General features: G+C 62.9%; 1 protein-coding gene across 5 annotated transcripts; it reads left to right on the forward strand.

The window, feature by feature from the left end:
• The first annotated feature begins 1,449 nt into the window (after positions 1-1,449).
• PCBP2 (poly(rC) binding protein 2) lies at positions 1,450-16,785 on the forward strand. 5 transcript variants are annotated; one of them, XM_080635320.1, is made up of 15 exons: positions 1,450-1,610; positions 3,403-3,504; positions 3,731-3,754; positions 3,854-3,886; positions 5,356-5,472; positions 6,487-6,618; positions 7,099-7,227; positions 8,874-8,948; positions 10,427-10,513; positions 10,693-10,758; positions 11,739-11,780; positions 12,774-12,846; positions 14,130-14,182; positions 14,409-14,578; positions 16,463-16,785. In XM_080635320.1, exons 2-15 carry the CDS (start codon positions 3,436-3,438, stop codon positions 16,497-16,499), a joined length of 1,107 nt encoding a protein of 368 aa, XP_080491446.1. In that variant the 5' UTR covers positions 1,450-1,610; positions 3,403-3,435; the 3' UTR covers positions 16,500-16,785. The 5 variants fall into 5 exon arrangements, with proteins under 5 accessions (XP_080491446.1, XP_080491450.1, XP_080491448.1 ...); XM_080635324.1 differs by lacking the exon at positions 16,463-16,785 and having other exon boundaries at positions 10,693-10,765; positions 14,409-14,549; XM_080635321.1 differs by lacking the exon at positions 10,693-10,758 and having other exon boundaries at positions 1,451-1,610.
• Positions 16,786-17,953: the final 1,168 nt, after the last annotated feature.

Below are 17,953 nucleotides of genomic sequence, written 5' to 3' on the forward strand. Positions count from 1 at the left end.
CCAACCATGACCATGTGGGACCTGCATCCGTGACCATCCATGACCACGTGGGACCTGCATCCGTGACCATCCATGACCACGTGGGACCTGCATCCGTGACCATCCATGACCACCTATGACCACCCATGACCAAGCAGGACCTCCCTGGGCTCTCCTGTGTCCATCCATGACCACGCGTGACCAACCAGGACCTCCCATGTCCTGGTGCTCCCCCCATGTCCCCCCACCCCGCAGGCAGGCCCTGGGTGCTGGGGGGTGCTGGGGGGTGCAGGGGTGCCCCCGCTCTTCCCCAATAAAGCCCTGGGACCCCCCCACTGTGTCTGTGTCTCCTTTGTGCCCTTGGGGGGGGGGGACACAGCCCCCATCAGCATGGGGGGGTGGGGAGGCGAACCTGCCCCATGGCCCCCAGTGTGCTCCCCTTTGCTTCCTTCTTGCCCCCATTGCCCCCTGTTATTGCCCCCCTTCCAGCCCCCCACGCCCCCACTACCCCCATTGTCCTCTTCTTGCCCCCCTTATACCCATTGTTGTCTTATACCCCGTCATTGCCCCTTGTACCCCATTATTGCCCCTTTATACTCTGTGATTGCCCCTTATACCCCATTATTGCCCCTTTATACCCCATTATTGCCCCTCTTATACCCCATTATTGCTCTTTATACCCCATTATTGCCCCTTTATACTCTGTGATTGCCCCTTATACCCCATTATTGCCCCCTTATACCCCATTATTGCCCCTCTTATACCCCATTATTGCTCTTTATACCCCATTATTGCCCCTTTATACTCTGTGATTGCCCCTTATACCCCATTATTGCCACTTTATACCCTGTTATTGCCCCTTTTATACTCCATTATTGCCTCCCTTATACCCATTAATGCCCCTCTTATACCCCGTTATTGTCTCTTTATACCCATTAATGCCCTTCTTACACCCTGTTATTGTCCCTTTACACCCCATTATTGCCCCCTTATACCCCATTATTGCTCCTCATACCCCATTAATGCCCCTCTTATACCCCATTATTGTCCTTTTATATCCCATTATTGCCCCCCTTATACTTCATTATTGCTCCTAATACCCTATTATTGCCCCCTTATACCCATTATTGCCCCCTTATACCCCATTAATGTCCCTCTTACACCCCGTTCTTCCCCTCCTACAGCCCCCATTGCCCCCCCTCCCCTCTTCTTGCCCCTTTACCCCCCTCAACCCCCCTCCCCCTTCGCCCCCTCCTCTCAGTCCTCCGCTCCGCCGCAGCGCCCCCCCCCTCTCCCGCGGCCGCTCTACCCCGCCGCCGCCCGTCTCGCTGGTGCTGGGCGGAGCGCGGTGCCCGCTCTGTCCCCGCCCGCGCCGCGCCTCGCTGGTACGTCCGTTTCCGGGTCGGGGCGGGTGTAAATCGCGCCGCCGCCGCCGCCCCCGCCCAGAGCCGCCGCGGCCGCCGCAGCTCGAGCAGCGCCGCCGCTCCCGCCGCTGCCTCCGCTCCCGCCGCCGCCCCCCCCCACCTTCCCTCCCCTCCTCCCCTCCCTCCTCCTCCTCTTCCTCCTCCTCCTCCCGCTCCCGCTCCGCCCGCAGCGCCCTTCTCCCGCCGCCGTTACCGGCGCTGCTCCAGGTAGGCCCGAACCCTTCCCCCCGCCCCCCCCCCCCGCCATCCCGTCTCCTCACCCCGTTCCCCGCCTCCATCCGCTCCCCGCTCCCACCGCATCGCCGAAGCCTCGGCCTCGCGTAGCCCCCTCTGGCCGCTCCCGGCCTCGCGGCGCCCGGCCGCGCCCTCACCACACACCGCGGCCTACGCGCGGCCTAGTCGCGGCCTACCTAGGCCGCGGCCTGCGTGCGCGGCGCGGGGCCGGGCCCTTCGCGGGGGGGGGAGGGGGGGTGGGGGTGGGGGCTCCGCCGCTGCCCCTCCCCCACTGTAACCCCCCCGTCCCCTCCCCACGGCGGGGACCGGGCCGGGGGGGGCTCGTGCGTCACATGGCGGCGACCCCCCCCCCCCAACCGGTACCGCGGGGGGGCCCGGGGGGGGCCGTGGATTTTTCCCTCTCTTTTTTTTGTTTTTTTTTCGCCATTTTTCCGCCTTTTTTTCCCCTTTTTTTTCTTTTTTTCCGTTTTTTCGCTGTTTTTGTTGTTATTTTCCATTTTTTCCCTCATCCGGCCCGCTTTTGCCGCCATCGCGGGGGGGGCGGACACGAACCTCCCCCCCCCCCCCCGGTCCTGTTCCCCCAGGCCCGGTTTGAGCTCCGGTTCCCTTCAGGCCTGAGCCGCTCCGGGACTTCCCGGTTTCCCCCCCCCGGCCCGGGCCTGGTTCAGCGCCGCCATCCGGATGTGGCCGCGCTCGGGGGCTCGGTTCCATCGCTTTCTCCCCCCGATCCCGGTTCGGAGCCGGGATCGGAGCCGCGTTCCCTCCGGTTCCCCTTTTAATGGAGCCGGGACCGGGTGGGAGCCCCATGGGCCCGGATGCGGGTGAGGAGCGGCTCGGGGGCCGTTTTCCCGCAGGGAAGCCGGGATGGAAGCGCCGGCTCCCGCCACGGCTCCGCTTCCCCTTTGCCTCCCCCCCCCGGCTCTTTGGCTTGGGAACACAGAGGAATGCCCATGGGAAGCGACCTGGGAATGGGAGCGGGATCCGAACCGGGATCCATGGCTCCGGTCAACCGGGAAGCTCCTAAACAGCCCAGCTCCGGTTTGACTCTTCCTCTTCCTCCTCCGGCTGGAGGCCCGCTTCCCAAGCCGGGGATTGCGGCTGGGTTTATGGAGCGTGAACCCCGTTAAGTGCCGCTGCTTCCCTCTTGAAGCGGGAGCACCATGGGCTTCATCCCGCTGGATCCTTGGGGCTTGCTTAAATCCGACTGGAGGAGAAGCCGGAGCTAAAGGAAGTTGAATGCAATTCCCAGTTAAACGGGGGCCCGATCCTTGTGTTTTCCATGGGGGGGGGAAGACGTTGGTTGAAACCTGATCGTGTGCTCATGTGGCTTTATCTGCTTGGAGTGAAGCAGCTCGGCCACGGCGCTGGGAAAGCTTTCCCGGCCCAGGGAAAAGTTGGGAATTCCGGGTTTCTCCTCCGTACATGGGGCAAACCCAGCGGGAAACGGGGTTTGTTGGTGCCAGGGAAGGAAAACTCCTCTACGCGAAGGGTTTCAAGCTCCTTGGAGCTGGAGAAGCCTTTGGAAGAGGTAGGGAATGAGAGGGAACCCGAGGCCTCACTGGAGCCGGATCCAGGCGGGAGCCGGGATCGCTGTGGATCAGCTCTGCCCATGGCTGCCTGGAGAGGAGCATCCCCATAGCTGCCAATGGGGGGGTGCTGAGGGAGGAGAAGGAGGCCCGGAAGGGCTCAAATCCCATGGGATGGGCTCCGGAACGGCAGGGAAGGGTTGGGACGAGCCCTCAATCCGGCCCTGTCTTCCCTGTAGCTCCGCTCAGCAGTGACCAAAGCCCGGCTCGAGATGGACACCGGGGTCATTGAAGGAGGTTTGAATGTGACGCTCACCATCCGGCTGCTCATGCACGGGAAGGTACGTGCCGGCGGGATGTGGGAATGCCCCATCCCGGCGGGAATGTGACCGTGGCCCCTGGGCAGCTCCGCAGGGTCTAAATCCCACCTTCGGGAGCATGGAGTTGAGCGGGGGGGAGGGAGAAGCGCATGAGGCGCTGTTTGGCCGCCAGAAGGGATTTGTTTAAGCTTGGAAGAGCCGGAGTTTGGGAAGCACTGAGTAATTCCTGCTTTTGTTTCCATGCCAGGAGGTGGGAAGCATCATTGGGAAGGTAAGCGAGCAGCCAAGCCCCAATCCCTGCCCTTCTGCCCCCTTCCCCCTGCCCCCCCCCCAGCCCCTGACGCCTTTTCCCTTCTTTTTCCCGGCACAGAAGGGGGAATCCGTGAAGAAGATGCGGGAGGAGGTGAGTGGGGAAATGGGAATCGCGGCGGCGCCGCGCGGGGCAGGCTGGGAAGCGTAGGCAGAGGCGGCGGGAAGCGGGGCGGGAGAAGATGGCTGCCGGCAGGGAATCACAGCAGGGAATCCCGAGGGAGCCGAGCCAGGGAGGAGGGATGGGCACAGGGAATGCGGAGCCGAGCGAGGGGGGGAGATCCTGAGGGATCCACGTTGAACGGAGCGAGGGACGATGGATCGCGGTTGGGAATCCCGAGGGATTCGTGCTGAACTAAAGAAGGGAGGCTGGATCGCGGTTGGGAATCCCGAGGGATTCGTGCTGAACTAAACAAGGGAGGCTGGATCGCGGTTGGGAATCCCGAGGGATTCGTGCTGAACAGAGCGAGGGAGGATTTAGCACTGGTGGGAATCCGGCTGGATCCCTGCTGAATGGAGCCGAGGGAGCTTTTAGCACTGGTGAGGATCCGGATGGATCCCTGCTGAATGGAGCCGAGGGAGCTTTTAGCACTGGTGGGAATCGGGATGGATCCCTGCTGAATGGAGCCGAGGGAGCTTTTAGCACTGGTGGGGATCCGGATGGATCCCTGCTGAATGGAGCCGAGGGAGCTTTTAGCACTGGTGAGGATCCGGATGGATCCCTGCTGAATGGAGCCGAGGGAGCTTTTAGCACTGGTGGGGATCCGGATGGATCCCTGCTGAATGGAGCCGAGGGAGCTTTTAGCACTGGTGGGGATCCGGATGGATCCCTGCTGAATGGAGCCGAGGGAGCTTTTAGCACTGGTGAGGATCCGGATGGATCCCTGCTGAATGGAGCTGAGGGAGCTTTTAGCACTGGTGGGGATCCGGATGGATCCCTGCTGAATGGAGCCGAGGGAGCTTTTAGCACTGGTGGGGATCCGGATGGATCCCTGCTGAATGGAGCCGAGGGAGCTTTTAGCACTGGTGGGGATCCGGATGGATCCCTGCTGAATGGAGCCGAGGGAGCTTTTAGCACTGGTGGGGATCCGGATGGATCCCTGCTGAATGGAGCCGAGGGAGCTTTTAGCACTGGTGAGGATCCGGATGGATCCCTGCTGAATGGAGCTGAGGGAGCTTTTAGCACTGGTGGGGATCCGGATGGATCCCTGCTGAATGGAGCCGAGGGAGCTTTTAGCACTGGTGGGGATCCGGATGGATCCCTGCTGAATGGAGCCGAGGGAGCTTTTAGCACTGGTGAGGATCCGGATGGATCCCTGCTGAATGGAGCCGAGGGAGCTTTTAGCACTGGTGGGGAGGGAATCCTGCGGGATCTGCGCTGAGCCAAGAGGATTCCTCGCTGTGGGAAGTGCTGCGGATTCCATACCCGGCTGAGCAGTGGAGGGAGGGCTCCTCTCGGGGGGGGAATCCCCATGGATCCACACTGAACCAAGCAAGGGAGGGTCTGTCCCTGGCCGGGAATCCCGAGGGATGCCGGGGTGCTGAGGGCTCCTCTTCCCGCAGAGCGGCGCCCGCATCAACATCTCCGAAGGGAATTGTCCCGAGCGGATCATCACCCTCGCTGGCCCCACCAATGCCATCTTCAAAGCTTTTGCCATGATCATTGACAAACTGGAAGAGGTGAGTGTGCGGCCTCCAGGCCTTCCCTGGATGAGGATTCCCCTGGATCCGCCCCGGAGCACACAGGAAGCTCATTCCCATGGGGAATTCCCCGTGGGGCCTGATCTTTGCTCCGCTGCCGGCTCAGGGTCCAGGGATGACCCCTCCCCGCTGGGATCCACAGGGATGTTCCAGAGGGAGCGGGGCTGGGGATGCCCTGGCTTGGCTCATCCCTTGGGCAGGAGGATAATTCCCTTCCCCTGCACCTTGGCTCCAGCCCTGCCAAGGAGAGGGCCTGGGGGTGCGGAGCTGCATCGTGCCCCTGCTCCTGTTGAATTAGCTTCCAGGAGGGATGCTGGGCCCGGATAACCTGGATCCGGGCGTTGGAGCCTGCTCCGGGCGGGTGGCATTGAGCTTCCATCCCGCTCCATGTCCTTCGGAAGGCGGGAGCGCTCCTTAGCTGGGGCTGAGCTCCGCAGCCCTCGCCTTGCTTCGGGGGGTGAAAACCCTCTTTTCATTTGGATTTGGGATCCTTCCCTACGGAGGAGACGGCCCCAGGGCCTCGCTGCTGCCGAAAAGGAGCTGCTTGTGCTGGAGATTCCCGAGTGCTCCCGCTCCCATCCCAGCTCCCGCATTCCAAGCGCTGGGCTCGGGGTTAAAGCTTTAGTTGAGGTCTGAGCCATGGCCTTGTGCCTCCTCCCCTTTCAGCACATGACTGCTGCCAACCGTGCCAGGCCTGTTCTCCTGCGCCCGCTCCTGCTCTGATCCCGGTCCCGGGAATGCCGAGCTCCGGCACAGCCCGTTCCCATTCGGGATGAGATGACCCCCCCAGTGCCTCTGCACTGGGCTGGGGAGAGGGTTAACCCCCCCCTTTCCACACGGACAACGCACAGCTTGGCTGCTTCCTGCATCCTTCCCATGCAATTCCCGGGAATAGGGCCGGGAGACTCCCGGGGTCACCTTGGCCTGGGCTGCGGTGCCAGGATCATCCCCCCCCGACCTCCACATCCCTGTGAGTGCCTCCTCTTCCCGCAGGACATCAGCAGCTCCATGACCAACAGCACGGCCGCCAGCCGGCCCCCGGTCACCCTGCGGCTCGTGGTGCCCGCCAGCCAGTGCGGCTCCCTCATTGGCAAGGGAGGCTGCAAGATCAAGGAGATCCGAGAGGTGCGTGTGCCCCGGCACGAGGAATTCCAGGCCTCCGGCTGCCCCCCGACGGATAAATCCCAGCCCCAGCCAGGGAGCGCTCCTTGGGAGCTCGTGGTATTTTTAGTGCTGGGGACACGGAGCCTGACGCAGACCCTGCCCTTCCCAGCCCCGGATTCCTGCTCCCCGCATCCCGGGGCTTTGGATTTCTCCCTCTCTCCAGTGTTTTCCCAGTTGTTGGAGGGAGGGATCACGCTTCCAGGCCTCAGCTGGTGCCATTTAACCCTGGTCCTGGCCCCCCGGGGCTGTGATGGGTTAACGCTGCCCCGCTGCAGCCCAGACCCTTCTCTCCTGCCCCGGGCTCCCAAATAATTTCCAGCTAGGATTAAAGGATTTTGATGCGGGGGGGGGGTGGTGGCTATGTATAACCCTGCTGCAGGCTTTGCTGCTGAGCTCACAGCCCTCCCCAGGCCCTCACAGCCTATTTTTACCCCTGGCCAGAGCACGGGGGCACAGGTCCAGGTGGCCGGGGACATGCTGCCCAACTCCACCGAGCGAGCCATCACCATTGCTGGCATCCCACAGTCCATCATCGAGTGTGTCAAACAGATCTGCGTCGTCATGCTGGAGGTAGGGCCCCCCCCCCCCAACCAGTCCATGGGGATGCTTGTGTCCCGTTGGGAATGCAGGGATCCGGCCGGCCCCCGCTGAGCTGCAGCCTTCCTGGCGAGTGGAAAACGCTGAGGAGGGACAAATGGGGGGGATGAAGGGATAGTGGGGATTACAGCGTCCTCCAGGTGAGGCTTAAACCAGCGCTGAGCCAGGCCTCCCGAGCTGCCTGGAGCAGCAGCATCCTGCTGTCCCTGACACCCTCCTTGCTCCTTGGGTGTCCTCCTGCTGTCCCTGACACCCTCCTTGCTCCTTGGGTGTCCTCCTGCTGTCCCTGACACCCTCCTTGCTCCTTGGGTGTCCTCCTGCTGTCCCTGACACCCTCCTTGCTCCTTGGGTGTCCTCCTGCTGTCCCTGACACCCTCCTTGCTCCTTGGGTGTCCTCCTGCTGTCCCTGACACCCTCCTTGCTCCTTGGGTGTCCTCCTGCTGTCCCTGACGCCCTCCCTGCTCCTTGGGTGTCCTCCTGCTGTCCCTGACACCCTCCTTGCTCCTTGGGTGTCCTCCTGCTGTCCCTGACACCCTCCCTGCTCCTTGGGTGTCCTCCTGCTGTCCCTGACACCCTCCTTGCTCCTTGGGTGTCCTCCTGCTGTCCCTGACACCCTCCTTGCTCCTTGGGTGTCCTCCTGCTGTCCCTGACACCCTCCTTGCTCCTTGGGTGTCCTCCTGCTGTCCCTGACACCCTCCTTGCTCCTTGGGTGTCCTCCTGCTGTCCCTGACACCCTCCTTGCTCCTTGGGTGTCCTCCTGCTGTCCCTGACACCCTCCTTGCTCCTTGGGTGTCCTCCTGCTGTCCCTGACACCCTCCTTGCTCCTTGGGTGTCCTCCTGCTGTCCCTGACACCCTCCTTGCTCCTTGGGTGTCCTCCTGCTGTCCCTGACACCCTCCTTGCTCCTTGGGTGTCCTCCTGCTGTCCCTGACACCCTCCCTGCTCCTTGGGTGTCCTCCTGCTGTCCCTGACACCCTCCCTGCTCCTTGGGTGTCCTCCTGCTGTCCCTGACACCCTCCCTGCTCCTTGGGTGTCCTCCTGCTGTCCCTGACACCCTCCTTGCTCCTTGGGTGTCCTCCTGCTGTCCCTTGCCCAGCATGGGGATGCTCTGCTCCCTCCTAAAGGGCTGATTTTGAACCCGTAGCAGAGCACTGTTGTAGAGAGCAGCATCCTGCTGTCCCTTGTCACCCTCTGCGCTCTTTGGGTGTCCTGCTGTCCCTTGGCCAGCATGGGGAAGGAGCGGGGTTGCTCTGCCTCCTTCCAGAGGAGTCCAAAGCAGAGCTTTAATGTGCGGGGTACAGCAGCCTCTCTACCCTTTCTGCTCCTTGGGTGTCCTCCCTCAGTCCCGTGCCCAGCATGGGGACGGCATGGGATGCTCTGCTCCCTCAACAGAGGGCTGGTGTTGAACCCGAAGCAGAGCATCGGGGCGCAGGGTACCGTGTCCTGCTGTCCCACATCACCCTCTTTGGTTCTTGGGTGCCCTCCCTCAGTCCCGTTCCCAGCTTGGGGTAGGGATGGGGTGGGTTTGCTGCCTGCCAAAGGGCTGATGCTGTGCAGGACACGGGGGGCATGGCGCCTGCCGTGCCGCTCTGTGTGACTCTGCTCTCTGCCTGTCCCCAGTCTCCCCCGAAGGGTGTCACCATCCCGTACCGGCCCAAGCCATCCAGCTCTCCCGTCATCTTTGCAGGCGGTCAGGTAAGGCCTCTGCTCTGCTCCCGGGGTGCGGGATGGGATGGGAGAAGGATGGGATTGGGGGGGGGGTCTCACCATGGCCAGCGCACGTCAGCCGCTCTGCGGGCCTGTCACCCACCGGCCTCAGCCTCCCAGAGCCTGCTCCAGGGCAGGGGTGGGATGGGGGGGCCCGGCAGGGCTGATGTGGGGGGGAAGAGGAGCTGGCAAAGAGCCCTGCACTGAGCCAGCCACAGCACCCCCGAGCCCCGCGTGGTGGCACCAAGGGGGGGGGGGATTGGATCAGGCCGAGATTGTGGCGGCCAAATGCAGGCTCTGCCCCATCCCTGGGGCTGGCTCTGAGCGCCCGGTGTGGGTGACCGGCCCTGAGGGGTTTGGGGGAGCATGGGGGGGGGGGCATGTTCGTTTTGGGGTGCCAAAGCCCCTCGTGTTGTGGGGTTGGGTTTGGGTGCGGAAAGGCTTCGTCTCGCTCGAGGGGAGGGTGCAGATAGGAGTAGGCATCAGGTGAGGTGGGGATGGAGCTGGGCCGGGGGAGCCGCTTCTCCCTGCGCAGGCCCCTTCTGGTCCTGTCTGCTGTGAAGCCCTGACCCCCCCCCCGGCCCTGTTTGGGGTTGGGGGGGTGCTGCTGGGTGGGGGGGGTCCAAGCTGCTGGGCAAGGCAGGAGGCTCAGGCCCGGGTGTGGGTGATGCGTCCCCAGCCTGCGGCTCCCAGGGCTGCCGTAAGGCGTTGGCAGGCCCAGACCCCACGGATACTGGTGCAGACGCATCCGCTGCCTTCCTGCTGGCACCGAGATCCCTCGGGATGAGCCAGCCCCCGGGGGCCGCTGTTGGCATTCCAGAGGCAGGGAATGGGGTAGCTGCTGCCGGCCTCCCCCAGAGCCAGCCCTGACTCAGCTCCCCCCCCAGCCCCTCGCCAGGCTGGTGCCAACGCTTGATTTGGGGACCTCGCTTTGGCCTCCCCCCCCCCCCAACCCCTTCACCCTCCCTGCCTCTTCCTCCTCCCCTTCCCGATCCCAGTCAGCCCCTTCCCACCTCTCCGAGAGCTTCTCCTGCCGCTCTGCACCCCGGGGGACGCGCCTGCTCTGGCCGGTACATCCCTGTGCCTGTGTCCCCCCCCGAGCCCCTTGGCAGGGGGGGTCTGTACCGTGTGCCCCCCCCCCCCGTGGCGCGGGAGCGGCCGCCTTCCCCGTTAGAGCAGTGAGGAGCAGGCTTCCCACGGCCACGCATCTCTTCCCTGCCTCTGCCCCTTCTCTTCTCCCCCCTTTCCTCCTCTTCCATCCCTGTTCCCCTTCGGCCCGCCCGATGCAGCCGCCCGGGCCGCGCTCCCGGTGGTGTCGCGTCTCTGTCTTTGCAGCTCAGAGTCGTGCTTTTAGAGCAGGTTTAGCCCTCGCCCAGCAGAGCTCAAGTTGTCGATGTGACTTTGGTGTTAGCGGAAGGTTTCGGATTGACAGCCCTGGAGACTGAAGTCCTCTAATTTATCCACAGGACAGGTACAGCAGCGGCAGTGCGAGCTACCCCCACACCGCCCCATCCATGTGCCTCAACTCTGACTTGGAGGGACCACCTCAGGAGGTGAGAGGGGAGTTCAGTCTCCACGGCCTGTTCAATCCTTGGCCTCTCTGAGACTGCCAACAAGGGTGGCATCCCCGTCCCCGTCCCCCAAAACCCCGTCATTTCCCGGTGGCTTTTGTGCTGTGGACTCCTGTCCACTGGGAACTGGACTCTGAGCCCACCAACCTCTCCTCACGCAGGCCACCCGGCAGCCACTGCATGGCAACGAACTTGGGCCAATTCCAGCCTGGGCTGCAGTTCTTCCGGTGACCTGGAAGTGAGGCTGTGTACCCCCCTCTCCCCCTCCTCTCCCACCCATCCCCAACCTGCCCGGCCCCCTCCAACCCCCCCATAAAGCCGTAGCCAGCCAGGCCCCAGCCAGTGACTCGCCCTTTCTGGGTAGCTTCAGGACGCAGCTGAAGTCTGTGGCTGTCCCTTAACCTCAAGGCATGGAGTTGTGGCAGGTCAGGCGCTCAGCCTCGTCCCCCCCCCCCCCCCCCCCGACCCCAATGCCTCTCTTTTACCTCGTCTAGCATCAGTAGCCAGCTCCAGCATTGCCTCTAGCTTGCCCGGCGACGTTTCCTAGGTGTGGAAGTGACGAGAGGACTCGGATTGGGAATTTTTTTTGGAATTGCAATTGGAATTCGAGGGGGGGGTTGGGGGGGGGGGGGGGCGCGGGGTTTGTTTGGGCCGAGGAAGGGGCCGGGAGCTAAAGCAGGGCTGGTTGGGGGTCTTGGAGCTCTTCCCCTGGCGGCGAGGGGGGGGCGCAGGGCTAGAAGCATTGTTGGACTCCACCACACCATAACATCTTCATCAAGATCCCAGCCCGTTGTGTCGTCTTCTCTTTTTAGTTTTTTTCGGTGTGTTTTTCCTTTTTTTTTTTTTTGTCTGCCACTTTGCTCTTTTGGGTTTTTTTTTTTTTTTTCGGTTTTGGTTTTTTGGTGTTTTTTTTTTTTTTTTTTTTGTTTTTTTTTTTTTGGTGGTTTTTTTTGGTGTTTTATTTTTTGGGGGGGACGGCAACCAAAAAACCGGCCATTCCCGCCCCGCAACCGCCACCTCGAGGCCAATCTGAGGCTAGAAACTGCTTGTTCCAGCATTGATCCGTCCCCTGCCTCTCCCTGCCCCACTTCCCTCGCCCCGGAGAACTCTCCACTTGGCTCTCTGACTTCCTGGCTAGTTGAAATCTCTCTGTCCCTGGGTGGCTGTCCGATGGTTGTTAATAGGACTCTTTTCCTCCTTTTTGTAGGCCTATACCATTCAAGGACAGTATGCCATTCCACAGCCAGATGTAAGTTTTGTTTACAACTTCTTGTCTTAAAATCCACCCCTTTTCCTCCTCTCCCCCCCATTCCAAAACGGTCTCCGTGCGCTCTCCACTCGAGCCGTTGGGGCTGAACGATCTGAGCTGAGCTTCCCCCCCAAAAAAGCTCACCCTCCTGCAGCCAGCTTCTCCCGGCCTCAGGTCCTTCCTTTTGCCTTCCCTCACCCCCTTTCAGACACTTTTCCCCCCCCCCCCTTTTCCCTGCTCCCCGATGTCATTTTTTTCCCCCCTCCCTTCTTCCCAGCTTGGCCATTTCACACCAGCTCCAGCTTCTCCCTTGCCCCCCCCCCCCCCTCCTTAAAGCGGGCACGCAGCCCCTCGGGAGGAAGCCAGAGCAGCACCCCATGGGTCACTGTCTTGGTGGCTCTCCCGGGGCACTTGGGGACAAGGAAAGGGGGGGGGTTTGGACCCAGCCCCCAGGCTGTCCCCAGCCTTCTTGGGGGGGGGGACACCCCTTTGGCATTCCCACCGGCGCTGTTGGCCACCACCATCCTCGGCACCATGCTCATCCCGTAGGGCTGATCTCTGCTCCTGGCACCCTTAGAGCAGGCGCTGGGGGGGATTCGACACAACCAGGCCAGGGAGGAGAAGGGCTTAGAAGGAAGCTGGGCTATAAAAGAGCTTCTCTGGCGGCTGGACCGAGCCGGGCTCCATCCCCACATCCCCCCCCCCCCGTTCCCCCCTCGCTGCTCCCTGCATGGCGCGGGGCAGGCCCTGCCCTCTCCTCTCTGCTTCTGTCCCTGAGCTCCTCTCCCCACTCGCTTCACCAAGGGGTGGGCACAGCCCTCCCCAGCCCACCTTGGCCTGGAGCCTGCCCCCTCCGTGGGGCCGGGGAGGGGGGCCCGGTGCCGCTGGCAGTGTCTGTGTTGATGTGCTGAGTCCTGCCCCCCCCCCCTCCAGGCTTGGGAAATGGCTAACAGGAGCCTTCCTCTCTCTTCTCTTCCCCTCCTCCTCCTCTAGCTGACCAAGCTGCACCAGTTGGCAATGCAACAGTCACACTTCCCAATGTCTCATGGCAACACTGGATTCAGTGGTATGGAAACTCCTTCTCTCGTGCGTGTGCGAAGCGTGGCGCAGGCTCCTCTGCACGGGGCCTCGCAAACAGCCCCAAACCAAACGCGTGCGTGTCCCCCCCCCCCCAGCAGCTGAGCCCACCCGGGTAACGCTGCCTGGGGGTGACTTCGGCACCGGCCTCCGGGGGGGCCGCAGGGGGTCAGAGGCAAAACAGCACCAAAAAGCAACCGCGGAGCAGGCAGGGCCTCCGTGCTGCTTCCCCCTCATCCTCCACACCTCTGCCGATGCATTGGGAGCCCCCCCTTTGACCCGCAGCACCCCCTCTTTCCCCTCTGGCTACTCCAGTCGTGAGCAGGCAACTGTTGAGTTGGGCCCCCCCCAACCACCCCCCCACCCCCACCCCCCCCAAAATCTGCTAAGGTGGCTAAAAATACCCACTTGGGGCTCTCAACTTGAGACAGCCAAAACTCATTGTCCCTTGTATCTTGACAGGCATTGAATCCAGCTCTCCAGAGGTGAAAGGCTATTGGGGTAATGATTGCACACCAAAACGTGTAGTTTACTCTCTCGTGTATGGATCCTGCCCCGGGGTCTCCTGCTCCCTCTTAAACACCCCCCTTGCCTTTGTGCACGGATGGGAGGGGAAAAGGGGGGGTCAAGGGGAGCTTTAGAAAGGCTCGAGGTACCCCCTGGCTGTGCAAGGACTCAGTGGAGAGCAGCAGGGCTCAGCGGAGGCCTTGGGCCCCCTCCTTTGACCCGCAGCCCTGTGCTGAGGGGGGAGCAGTTCCCCCCCCTCCCCGTGCCCAAGGAGTTGCTGGAGCCATTCGCCTGCACTTGCTGCTGGTGGCAAAGGGGGGGACACGCAGGTTGTGTCCCCACGCTGCTTCCAACCCCCCCAGAGCCCTGGGGTGAGGGCTGGAGCCTCCCACCTCTCCCTGTAGCAGGGAATGAGCTGGGAAAGGGGGGGGAAAAAGTCTTCAAAACCCTTAAAAAACCCCATTTCTGACCCATGTGGAGCTGTGGTGGTAAGGAGGAGGAGGATGAGGAGGAGGAGCAGGGGGTAGCGTTAACCCTTCAGAGCTGGTGATGAGCAGCACGAGCACATTGCTGTGGGCCTGTCCTGCCTGCGAGGAGCAGCCGTGGTGCCCTGCAATGGGCCGCAATGGGGAGGGGGGTGCAGGAACTCACAGCTTGCTCTGCCCTTGCCCTCCGGTGTTGGAGCCCCGAGGCCGCAGCGGCCGTGGCTTTGTGGGTGCTGCCCCCCCCTCAACCTCTGCCGCTTTCTCCCTGTCTCCCGAGCAGGTTTGGATGCCTCCGCTCAAACCACCTCTCACGAACTCACCATTCCAAATGATGTGAGTATCCAGGTGGGATCCAGCCCACAGCTTCCTCCTTATCCATGACGGGGGGGGCGGTGTCCTTGGTGGGTTTATGGCTTCAACCCTTCCCTTAGGGTTTCCAGCTACGGTTAAGGCAGGAAACCCCCTTCTGGGAGATCCCTATGGAGCAGAGTGGGAGCCGGGGAGGGAAAGGGGCTGGTTTGATGCTCTCGGATGCTAACGGCAGCTGCTTCCTCGGCAGTTGATTGGCTGCATCATCGGGCGCCAGGGCGCCAAGATCAACGAGATCCGTCAGATGTCGGGGGCTCAGATCAAGATTGCCAACCCCGTGGAGGGCTCCACCGACCGCCAGGTCACCATCACCGGCTCTGCCGCCAGCATCAGCTTGGCCCAGTATCTAATCAATGTCAGGTGAGCGGCAGCGCCGTGCCCGCGGGCCTGGGGAGGGCTTGGGGCAGGGGGGGACGCGGCGGTTCCGAGCCCCTGCTTCTCCTGCTTTTGGTCCCTTTCCCACTTCCCTCCCCCCCTTCCCTCTCGTGCTGTCCCGGTTTTCCTCGTGCTGTCGCTTCCCAGCTTGTGGGAAGCTGGAAGGGCCTGGACCTGCTTGGAAATAGGGTCCCTAAAGGCGGCTTAGGGCTGTGCTGCTTCCATCCGGCTGATCTTTGGTGGGTGATAGAGGAAGGGACCCCCCCCCTTCCCCTTCCCCTTCCCCTCCCCTCGAGCCAGCTCCTGGGCAATCCCCCAGCGGGATGCCAGGCTCCCGGGGTGCTCCCAGCCATGCCGAGGCCACGTCCTCCCCGATTCCCAGCCCCTGGAGCTCGGGATGGAGGCGAAGGGGCCGTGCCCGTGCTGCCGGCTCCATCCTAAGGAGCCGCTGAGCTTCTCCTCTCCGCCTTTGCTCCTTTTTTGCCTCGCGGTGATGCCCGCAGGGGCTGGGGGGGTTGGGGGGGGGTCACCCTCGGCCCCTTCCCCGCGCTGGGCCCTGTGTGTGCTGTGCTGCTCCCTCCGTGCTGTTTCCCCGCCGCCCACCCGTCGATTTGGGGTTTTTTTGTCTTTTTGTTCCTTCTCTGCTCTGTTACAGTTTAGAAAGCGCTAAACCCTCCTCCCAGGCAGCCTCCGCCACGGCCCCTGACCACCTCAGCATCAACCTCTCTCAACCCTCCACCCCTTCTTCTTCTTCTTCTTCTTCTTCCTCCTCCACCACCACCACCACCACCACCACCACCACCACCACCCCCTCGCTCGCCGCAGCGGCGGCCTCCGAAGCACCCGTCAGCCTCCCCAACCCTCTTGCGAGTGCCCCCTGTGTCTCCAGTCTGCTTGGCATGAAACCCGTCCCTCTCCTGGCTCTCAATGTTGTCTCTGCTGCTAAAGGCGCCGCCGCTCCGGCCGTGCCGGGCGCCGCTAACAAACTGAAAGCGGAAAAACAGAGGTTTGCTCCTTACTGAGCAGCTGAGGAGCCCGGGAAAAGCCATTTCCCGGCCGCCTTTTGGGTCCTTTTTGGCTTTGCCTCTTCCTCTTGGCCGTGCTCATCCCTCCAAAAGGGGCTTTTGCCGGTTGAGAGATGATTCCCCCTCCTAGTGAGCCATTAACTCCCTGATCCTGCTGGCTTGTAGCTTTTCCTTACGATTCCCTCTCTGGTTTTCCCAGTTTTTAGTTGCAATCGGGCTTTTTTTGGGGGGGGGGGCGGGTGGAGGGAGGGGGTCCGTATGGAATAAACGACTTGGGGCGGGATTGAATCCTCTTGGAATGTCTGTACCCTGTAATAAAGTTGCCACGGTGAGAATCTGCTCTGCTAGATCTGTGCTGGGGGGGGGGGGGGGGAGCCGGGGGGAGGGGGGCCCTCTTGTTCATGGGGGGCCCCCATCACCCATAGTAGGGTGCTTTCACCCCTAGTGCGGTGCCCCCCTTTTAAATAGCAGGGAGGTGGCTGCTTGGTGCAGGTTTGGGGATGCTGGTGCTGGCCCTGCATTGCATCGTGTGTGCCCCCCCTTAACCCCTCTCCATGCGCTCCCCCATGGGGGGGTTCCAACCCTTCCCCTCCTTCCCCTTGTGCTGCTGCACCCCAGGGCGCTTTGGGTGCCCTCATCCCGACACCTTCCCTCTGGCTCCAGCCCCACTTGGAGCCCCCCCTTGTTCCGCTGCCCTCCCTTCGCTGCTTCTGCCTTGTGCCCCCCCAAACCCCTTCCCCCTATGGGGCTTCCCCCCCCCCCCCACAAGGCACTTCCCTATGGGGCTCCTCTTCCCTTTCTCCCCCCCCCCAGCCCCACTCTGACGCCCTTTTCTTCGTTGCAGGCTCTCCTCGGAGACCGGGGGCATGGGAAGCAGCTAGGGCCCGCCGCGGAGCCCGGCCTCGCACCATCCATCTGTGTAGCCCCTTTAGAGCCAGCCCCAGGGTTCCAGAACTTAGTTTGGACATTTTTGGGTTTTCCGGTTCTCCACCACTCACCAGGTTGAGTTGTTTGGGATTTCTCTTGGTTTCTTGATGATTTTTTTTCTCTTCCTTTACCCCCCCCCCCATCCTTTCCCCCCCCCCCCCAAAGCATCAGCGTTTTAACTCCTCCGGTCACCCGCTGAGCCCAGATCTTAGTTTTATAAAGCTTCTCTCTCCTCCCAACGCTCCTCTCTTTGGTTTTCCTCCTTTTTTTCCAACCCCCCCCCGGCCCTTTCCGTGGGCCCCGGCGCTGGGGGGGGGGGGGGGGGCGGGGGGGGGCCGGGGGGGGGGCACGGGAGCCCTCGCTCCATGGAACGGCAGGAGACTTTTTCAGGAAAAGCAGTTAATAAAAAGATGGACGGGACCTTTGTCCGTGTGCCCCCCCCCCCCCCCCCAATAGCACCCCATGTGCTCCCCCCATGGCACCCCCTGTGCCCCCCCATGGCACCCTCTGTACCCCCCCCATAGCACCCCATGTGCTCCCCCCATAGTGCTCCCCCCATGGCACCCTCTGTGCCTCCCCCCATGGCACCCCCTGTGCCCCCCCATGGCACCCCCTGTGCCCCCCCATGGCACCCCCTGTGCCCCCCCATGGCACCCTCTGTGCCCCCCCCATGGCACCCTCTGTGCCCCCCCATGGCACCCCCTGTGCCCCCCCATGGCACCCTCTGTGCCCCCCCATGGCACCCTCTGTGCCCCCCCCATGGCACCCTCTGTGCCCCCCCATGGCACCCCCTGTGCCCCCCCCATGGCACCCTCTGTGCCCCCCCCATGGCACCCTCTGTGCCTCCCCCCATGGCACCCTCTGTGCCCCCCCATGGCACCCCCTGTGCCCCCCCATGGCACCCTCTGTGCCCCCCCCATGGCACCCTCTGTGCCCCCCCATGGCACCCCCTGTGCCCCCCCCATGGCACCCCATGTGCCCCCCCCCATGGCACCCCCCGTGCCCCCCCCATGGCACCCCCTTTGCCCACCCCCATAGTGCCCCCCCCATGGCAGCCCCTGTGCCTCCCCCTGTGGCACCCCCTGTGCCCACCCCATGGCACCCTTCTGTGGCACCCCCTGTGCCCCCCCGTGGCACCCCCTGTGCCCCCCCCCCATAGCACCCACTTGAACCCCCTTTATGTGCCCGTAGCACCCTTGTGTGTGCTCAGAGCCCCCCCCCCCCCATGCCCTGGGCTCACTCTGCCCCAGAGGGGTGCAGGTGCATCCATTGGGTTTGGGGGTTCCATTGCTCTTTAATGGGAAGCAGCACCCCCAAAGCCTTTAGGTTGCTCTTTGGGGGGCTTTGCTTTAACACCCCCCCCTCCCAGGTCCAGTGCTCCCAGTCCCACCAGTAAAGAAGGGGTGGG

Source organism: Psittacula echo (assembly GCF_963264785.1).
Source record: "Psittacula echo genome assembly, chromosome: 27".
NCBI lineage: Eukaryota > Metazoa > Chordata > Aves > Psittaciformes > Psittacidae > Psittacula > Psittacula echo.

Bases quoted from the DNA above. Each gene is read 5' to 3' on its own strand.
- PCBP2 (XM_080635320.1), top strand. From the start codon at position 3,436: ATGGACACCGGGGTCATTGAAGGAGGTTTGAATGTGACGCTCACCATC. The intron at 3,505-3,730 runs GTACGTGCCGGC...TTTCCATGCCAG, and splicing joins GGCTGCTCATGCACGGGAAG to GAGGTGGGAAGCATCATTGG. The intron at 12,847-14,129 runs GTATGGAAACTC...TCTCCCGAGCAG, and splicing joins TGGCAACACTGGATTCAGTG to GTTTGGATGCCTCCGCTCAA.